The sequence below is a fragment of the Microplitis mediator genome, chromosome 8, assembly GCF_029852145.1.
Source record: "Microplitis mediator isolate UGA2020A chromosome 8, iyMicMedi2.1, whole genome shotgun sequence".
In the NCBI taxonomy this organism is placed as follows: Eukaryota; Metazoa; Arthropoda; class Insecta; order Hymenoptera; family Braconidae; genus Microplitis; species Microplitis mediator.
Window position 1 is genome coordinate 16,443,417 of NC_079976.1, and position 8,889 is coordinate 16,452,305.

Consider the following 8,889-nt stretch of genomic DNA (forward strand, 5'->3'; position numbering starts at 1 on the left):
TTACTACCGCAACCTGTTGCCAAGTTGACTGCAAAAGTTGGCATTTCCATAAGTTGACAGCAAGTTTCCTAGCAACTTGTCGACAACTTTCAGCTCTTGCAACTGGTGCCAATAACTTGGTTACAAGTTGCTCAGAAACTTAGTGACAGGTTGCGGCAGTAGATTGTTGCCAAGCTGCTCAGCAACTTGCAGCCAACTTGTAGTCAACAATTACACAAGCTGAAAGTTGTCGACAACTTATCATCAATTTGGTCGCAACTCAGGTACACGAACTCTCTTTACCGTTTAACCAAGTCACATATAAGCTGCGTTTGGGATAAACTGCCAGCACATTTGCCAAACAACAAAAATTATGGACTTCCAAATCTATATGAAACATTGCATTATACGTCAGGATGCGATCATCGAGAAACCAGTGAAGTGCTTAGTTTTACCCATACCGAAATGATTGCTACGAGTGTCAACGAAAAAAAATATTATTATTACATAACTCCGCGTGATTGATGATTCCAATGATTGCTCTAATGAATGGGCTTATGATTGTGATTATTGCTTCTTTAAACCATCATCAGATGTCAATCATGCAGTTGTGACTAACGATAATGTTGATCGATGTGCACGGAGAAAATGTTGGCTCAAAGCCTAACAATAGTAATTGAACAATTCAATTTATACTCAATGTTTTTGTTTTAATTTTTTATTGCAAAGCATAAAAATTTTGAATTTTACGATACAAATGTAAACAATGATTATAAAAAACGTTATTTAATGATTCCTGTAAGAGTTTCTTATTTTATAGAATTGACGAATTAAAAGTTATATCTAAACTTTCTTAATTTTTAACAAATAATTTTTAGATAATAAAAATGTATCGTACATGTATTACTTATTTTTACTGTAATGCATAAAAAATATCTGAATTTTGCAATGAAAATCGATACTATGTTTGTAAAAACGTTATTCAAAATTTCTTGAAGAGTTTCTTAATAATTAAAAAGTAATGATAACATCGCATAATAACTAGTTTCTAACTAAGATTATAAACATATGATAACTATAAAATATAAAGATTATACCCTTAGAAAAAAATTAAAATCTTATAAGATACATATGCAACTGAACAATAATTATGAAAATTAATAATATTATTATTATCATTATTATTATTATTATTATTATTATTGTTATTAAAAAAAGTTATTTGTATCATCATTATCATCATAATCATCATCATTAGGATACATGTTAATAGAATTATTTTGCACAAAATTGATCTCAATATCATTGTGAGCATATTGATGGTCGCCATTGTAGAAATAAAATCCGTTTTGTTGCTGATTATAATAATCATCTTGTTGTTGTTGTTGTTGTTGTTGTTGTTGTTGTTGGAAAGGTGTATGTAATCGAGTTGCTCGAGCCGCCATAACAGCTGCTAACCACATCAACTCTGCTTCATTATCACGTTGGTCATCATCGATATCCGTTGTTTGTTGTTGTGAATATGATGATGATAATGATGATGATGATCATGATCACTCATTATCATCATAATTGACCGCGTCTATCAAAGGCGACGGGTCAAACATTGATGTTGATGGCGCATAGATCGATGTTGATGGTGTATAGATCAATGTCGATGCTGATGAAGCATGCGGTAGCGATGATGAATCAAACGTCGATGTTGATGAAGCATATATCAATGATTCATTCTCTAAGCTCAGTGATAAATATGCTGGTGATGGCGAATATGATGGTGGTGGTGAATCCCACATGGCATCGTTGATCTGTTCTGATGGCGTTGATGGTTGTGATAGTGTACATAGTGGAGATGGTGTCGATGATGGTGATAAAGTAGGCGACGGGTTGAACATCGATGTTGATGGCGCATAGATCGATGTTGATGGTGTATAGATCGATGCCGATGCTGATGAAGCATGAGGTAGCGATGATGAATCAAACGTCGATGTTGATGAAGCATATATCAATGATTCATTCTCAAAGCTCAGTGATGAGTATGCTGGTGATGGTGAATATGGTGGTGGTGGTGAATCCCACATGACATCGCTGATCTGTTCTGATGACGTTGATGGTTGTAATAGTGTCCATGGTGGAGATGGTGTCGATGATGGTAATAAAGTTATGATGTCATCATCATTATCATCATCATCATAATGGTAATGACTCATATACCCATCATTGCTGAGAATATCCAAATTATCATGATTAAGAGCTATTGGTTCCTCATCGGCCCCCAAAAAATTAATTATATTTTCCGGCCATCCTTCTCGTACGACGCTCGATTTTAAACAGCGAGCTGTTATTGTATCGACGAGGAAATAATTATTATCGTATGATACATTTTGCAGCGTTGCGTGCGAAGAGTCATCATCATCATCTTCATGGACCATGAAAAAACACCAAATCATATTTCCGAGATTCACAAGCTTTACTCGTTGCTGATCGATGACATAGATGATATCAGTCGGATCCTCGCCACAACCAATTTTACGAAAAACTTCGCTGATGAGTACTTGCCATAAAACAGCGAGGCCAAATTTTTCTACCCATTTTAATGGGAAGTAACACGCTTGCTCTGAGATCTAAAACAAAGAATAAAAAGAATGAAAAATTATTTATTATGAAAGTATAAGTGTATGCAATAATTTTTAGTTCAAATTAATGTGAGAGCATGCACTTATAAATTATGTTGAACTTTTTTAAAAAAAATTAATAAGGTATTCTGTTTAAATTTCTAAGGAAATTAAATTCTCTACAAAAAAAAAAAAAGCTCTTAAGTGTTTTCTCCTGAGAACTAACAGAAAAAAAGTTATGAAGCTTTTAACTATATTAAATAGTATAACTTTGTGTTTTCATTATATTAAACAGTTTTTGAGAGAAATTTAGGTATTTTCATCTGAGCTAACGTTAACTGTTAATTTTTTGAACACATGGGGAAGATTTTTCCTTACTTTCAAATCAAAACTTTCTTTTTAATTTAAAAGAGCAGAAAGAAAAAAATTTTAATTCTTAAAAAATACTTTTCTTTTGAAATTTATACGGAAAATAAGTAAGATTCCAGAAATCATTTTAAAACACCTTACTGATTATACATAGTATATAGATTAACTGTATAAACATGTACACGCAATAAAATCCGGAAATTATCTTTACGTTAAGTTTTTCAATTCACTATTGTTTCAAGCTTCATAACTCTTTTTCTGTTAGTTGTTTGAAGAAAACACTCGTCGGCTTTTTTGTAGAGAAATTATATAATAATAATAAAAATTTAACTTACATTGTTCATTTCCATGTTATGATTATCAATTTAAATAAACACTTGCCTGATTTTTCTAAAAAGTACACTCGTTTAATTTTTGTAAGAAAAAAAACTTGTTCAACCAGTTTTTAAAAACACTTATTTAAAAAATTTTGTAAAAGTAATTTCGTTTTTGGATTTTACAGCACAATTTGAGCGTGAAAAATAAAAAATAGTCGTTTCATATAAACAACCTTGATATAAATACACACTATGAACGTATGCACATACTCGCAGAATCGCAACAATATCTAGCAAGTAATCTAGCACCTCATTAGGACAATAACCTATCACTTAAATTTTGACCGTAAAACGGGTGGAGCAACAGTTTTCTTATCTATTTTCTTAGTAGGATCCCTAATCCACCCTCACCATAAGCTTGTACATTGGAAATCTTTTAGAAGGTAGCAAAATTTTGACCATCCCATCTCATTAGGACTATACCCTATTGCTTAAATTTTCACCATGAAAACGGGTGGAGCAACAGTTTTCTTGTCAATAGCTAAGTAGGGGTTCTGACCTACCCACGCTATACACTTGTACATTACATACCTGTAAGAAGGGTTGTCTTATACATTTTAGTATACATCCTTTCAACCCCTACCATGTACTCATAAGCACTATTCCTAGGAGGTGTATGTCTTATGTTTATTCGAAAAATATTTTTTTTAAACCCTACTATATACACTTACAATTTAAAAAATGTCTATAACTATTTTAATATAAGTAAATCTTTAATGAATAGAAATTATTTTTTCCATGGATGTAAAATCAAAATCATTATGAAAAAATATTCATGAAGGTTTTTATACATGGAATTTTTCATATTGAACGTTCACTCGTATAAAAAAAAAAATGTGCCTCGTATAAATAATCAAAAATTGTTTAACAAAAAAAAATATTACTTTATAGAATAGTTGAAATTATTCTTTACTTTAAATCTTATAAGTAGTATTTCTCTTAAACCTCTAACGCATTAAAAATAAATCCGTCTATTTACACACTAACAATTTTGTCTCAAGAAAAATTTACATTTATCCATAAACAGCTGTGAATTTATACTAATACATATGTTTACTCGTTTTTCTCTAAAACCGACCCCCGTAATCTTCAGTTATTTACGTATTGAATAATTTTCGGTTGTACAGCAAAATTTTGTCTCTAACAGATTTTACTTGTAGTTCTGATAGATTTATCCTAATACGAATATTTTACCTACTCCAAAATGTTTTCCCTAAAACTGCTTAGCCGTAATTTGCATTCGTTTATCCGTTAATAGATTCTTTCAGCTGCTCAAAAGTTTTCAAATATTTTATAAAAAAAATTTGTAAACTTACATTAGAAAACAAAAAATTTACATTTATTCAAGACTGCTTTAATCTTACGTATCTACTCATCGAACACCCTTTTGAAAATTGTTATGCAATCTGTAAAATACATTATGCAATAATAAACCTAAATATATATTTGTTATTTTAAAAGTTTCTCAAAATTTTTATATTTACTCAAGACTGCTTTAATCTTGCGTATTTACTCATCGAACACCCTTTTGAAAAATTTATAGATATTTGCTCAAAACTTTATCTTGGAAAAATTTTATATATTTTATTCTAATTTTGTTTCATCGCAACCTGAAAAGGATTATGATATTTTTGAAAACTTCTGCCGCCTGTTTATGCAATCTGTAAAATACATTATGCAATAGCAGACCTTTTATAAATTTATTATTTTAAAGGACCTTATGCAAATTTTCGAAAAAATATACGTATTTGCTTAAAACTTTATCTTGGAAAATTTTTTACATTTTATTATAATTTTGTTTATTGCAACCATAAAAAGATTAAGATGTTTTTGAAAACCGCTGCTATCTTGTTCTGCAATCTGTAAAATACATTATGCAATAATAAACCTAAATATATATTTGTTATTTTAAAAGTTTTTCAAAATTTTATATTTACTCAGCTGGAAAACTAAAATTATTTTTTAAATTTATATTTTAATTAGCATAATTTATACATTCACACGGTTTTAGAGACATTTTTTCTCGGAAAAATGATCCTTAATCTCCAAAAATTCAAGGAAAATTTTTATTTTTTCGTAGTCGGTTTTTCTTTGATGTATTTTATATAAAAAGAGGTGTTTTTGGAGATGATGCATCAGTTCATTTCTGCTCGTCATAAACGAATTTGGTATAATTCTGTGTTTTACGAAAAAATCTTAATTTTTCAACTATGGCGATACAATTATATTCCAACGTAGCGAATACAATTGCTCAAACATCGAAGATCTTTTAACACACAACCCTATAAGTAAAGATATGAGTATTAGAGCTTGTAATGTTTGTAGTGATACAATCATATCATTTTATAATATCCTATTAAATCCGCGAGTAAGCGTTCAAGAGAGACGGTGTATACAAGCAAATATTACACTATTACATTCTTATTATGAGAAGTTTCTACGATTAAGTGAGCAAGTGGTTGGTGGAGATTTGAATTCTAGAAATTTAATTCAGTGGCGCGATATGGAAAACGCTTTTCAGAATCGTATAACAACTGGCTGCATTGTCAATATTGGTCATATTGATTTAAGAACATTTCTACATGATGCAAAAAGTTTAACAGTTAATAAAATTCAAGAAAATATGCAGAGGATAGGAAATCTTAAAGTCAGTACAACTTTAATGTGCAAATTTGAAAATGTTAAAAGTGAATTAACCATTGAGGAAACAAAGACATTTCAAACTCAAAGTCGGGAGATATTAATAACAACAGATCTCGACAACTGGTTTGCTAGTAGTGTGTATGATGTTTTATTGAAGAAAGTTGAAGAGTTTAATCAAAAAGATTCAGGGTGGAGTTTAGTGGAAGTGATAAACTTAACTATTAACATCTCTAGATATGCTCCATTGAGAGCTGGCTTATCAACGTTTGTCTCCTTGCCTAAAGATATACAATATAAAAAAGCTGTTATCAACATCCAAAATAATGATGAATTTTGTTTTCTTTGGTGTGTAACTGCTGCAGTATATGGTGCTGAAACTACTCATCCAGAAAGGACATCATCATATCCACATTTCAGTACACTTTTTAATTATAAGGATATCAACTTTCCTATAACTCTCAAAGACATTCCGAAATTTGAAAAGTTAAATAACTTTAAGATAAATGTTTACGGACTTGAATCGCAGTTCACTAAGAATGAAGAGGAAGATGCAGCATCTAGTGTAATAGCGCCATTATACTTAAGTACTAATTATCAATGTAAGAAACCTATAATTTATTTATTAATGATTGAAGCTAATAATATTAATAATAATAATAATAATGATAATAACAATCTTAATAATGATAATCTTAAGAGTTACAGACCAATTTTCCATTTCACTTTAATAAAAAATTTATCACGTTTAGTAAAAAGCCGAATATCAAAAAGTAAAAGTAAATTATGGTTTTGTGAGAGATGCTTTTGTCATTTTAGATATGAAAATTCTCTAGAAAAACATAAATTAGACTGTATTAAATTTAATAAGATTAGAATGAGTTTGCCTGACAAAGACAATAAAACATTGAAATTTAAAAATTTTAAATATAAAGATCCCGTTCCATTTGTTGTCTACGCCGATTTAGAATGTACTCTTGAATCTGATAATGGTACTGAAAAACACGTTCCTTATAGTATAGCTTATTATGTCTTGTGTAATTATGATTCTTTGTTATCAAAGTTTGAGCTCAAACGCTCTTCTGATTGTATTGAATGGTTTATTAAGGAGTTGGAAATTTTGGGACGAAAAGTTGATTTTAAACTCAAAAATCCTATACCTATGAAACCACTCAATACCGATGAAAAAAGATATCATAATGAAACAAAAGATTGTCATATTTGTGGGAAAATAATCGATTCTAATGCTAATAAATGTCGTGATCATTGTCATTTCACCGGAAAATATCGCGGGCCTGCGCATAATTCATGTAATCTAAATTACAAACAATCTCACAAAATACCTATTATCTTTTATAACTTAACAGGTTACGATTCACATTTTATTATTAAATCATTAGTCACAGGTTTTGAAGGTTCAGTTACTGTTTTACCCATTAATAAAGAACGTTATATATCTTTTACAAAGTCTATTAAAAATACATCAGTTGCATTGCGTTTTATTGACTCATTTCGATTCATGGCATCTGGTCTCGAGAAACTAGCATCATATCTTACAGATAATGACAAACAAATTACACGAATGTATTACTCTGATCATGAGCAGTTTAGTTTAGCCACTCGTAAAGAAGTATTTCCGTATGAGTACATAGATTCAATAGTAAAGTTAAATGAAGATAAATTGCCTCAAAAATCATTTTTTTATTCCAAACTAAATGATAATAATATATCTGACGAAGATTATGATCATGCAAAATTAGTTTGGAGTAAATTTAACACCAAAACACTTGGTGAATATTCTGATTTGTATTTAAAAACCGATGTGTTATTATTAGCTGATATTTTTGAAAATTTTCGACGTAGTTGTTACAATACTTATAATTTAGATCCCCTTCGTTATTATACAGCACCAGGATTAGCCTTTGATGCTATGTTAAAGCTTACTGGTATTCAATTAGAACTGCTAGATGATGCTGAAATGGTATTATTTATAGAAAAAGGCATAAGAGGTGGTGTATCACAGTGTACGAATCGTCATGCTGTGGCTAATAATCGATTTATGGGTGATGACTTTAATCCGAATGAACCTGAATCTTATTTAATGTATTTTGATGTGAATAATTTATATGGAGCTGCAATGAGTATGCCCTTACCATATAAGTCATTCAAATGGGTGGACAATATAACTGTAGACAATATAGATAGTATTTTTAATTCGAACGAATCAAAAGGTTATATACTAGAGGTAGATTTAGAATATCCGATAGAGCTTCATGGTCTGCATAAAGATCTACCATTATGTCCTGAGCATTTTGCACCACCAAACAGTAAGCAATCTAAATTAATTACTACTTTATATTCAAAAGAAAGATATGTTATTCATTATAAGAATTTACAGCAGTGTATTCAGTTAGGTATGAAATTCGTAAGAGTTCATCGTGTTCTAAGCTTCGAACAATCAGCTTGGTTACAGCCATACATTGATAAAAATACTGATTGTCGTAAAAATGCTAAGAATGAATTTGAAAAAAACTTTTTCAAGCTTATAAATAATGCTGTATTTGGAAAAACAATGGAAAATATTAGAAAACATAAAGAAATTAGAATAGTAACAGAATGGACAGGACGTTATGGTGCAAAATCTCTAATTTCTTAACCTAACTTTCATAGTTTAACTGTTTTTGGCGAAGACATGATAATAATTAAATTAAAAAACGTTCATGTACATTTTACAAAGCCTATCTATATTGGATTCAGTATACTTGACTTAGCTAAAACATTCATCTATGATTTCCATTATAATTATGTAAAGAAAAATTTTCACAATGAGACCTTAAAATTAATGTATACAGATACTGATAGTCTTATTTATCATTTTACAGTACCTAATATCTACGAAATTATTAAACGCG

General features: G+C 29.9%; 1 protein-coding gene across 1 annotated transcript; it reads left to right on the top strand.

Annotated features, from left to right (window-relative positions):
• The first annotated feature begins 5,840 nt into the window (after positions 1-5,840).
• Positions 5,841-8,633, top strand: LOC130673829 (uncharacterized). The gene is made up of 3 exons (XM_057479039.1): positions 5,841-6,579; positions 6,913-7,287; positions 7,345-8,633. Exons 1-3 carry the CDS (start codon positions 5,841-5,843, stop codon positions 8,631-8,633), a joined length of 2,403 nt encoding a protein of 800 aa, XP_057335022.1.
• The last annotated feature ends 256 nt before the right edge of the window (positions 8,634-8,889 follow it).

Bases quoted from the DNA above. Each gene is read 5' to 3' on its own strand.
- LOC130673829 (XM_057479039.1), top strand. From the start codon at position 5,841: ATGGAAAACGCTTTTCAGAATCGTATAACAACTGGCTGCATTGTCAAT. The intron at 6,580-6,912 runs GTAAGAAACCTA...TTAAATATAAAG, and splicing joins CTTAAGTACTAATTATCAAT to ATCCCGTTCCATTTGTTGTC. The intron at 7,288-7,344 runs GTAATCTAAATT...ATAACTTAACAG, and splicing joins CGGGCCTGCGCATAATTCAT to GTTACGATTCACATTTTATT.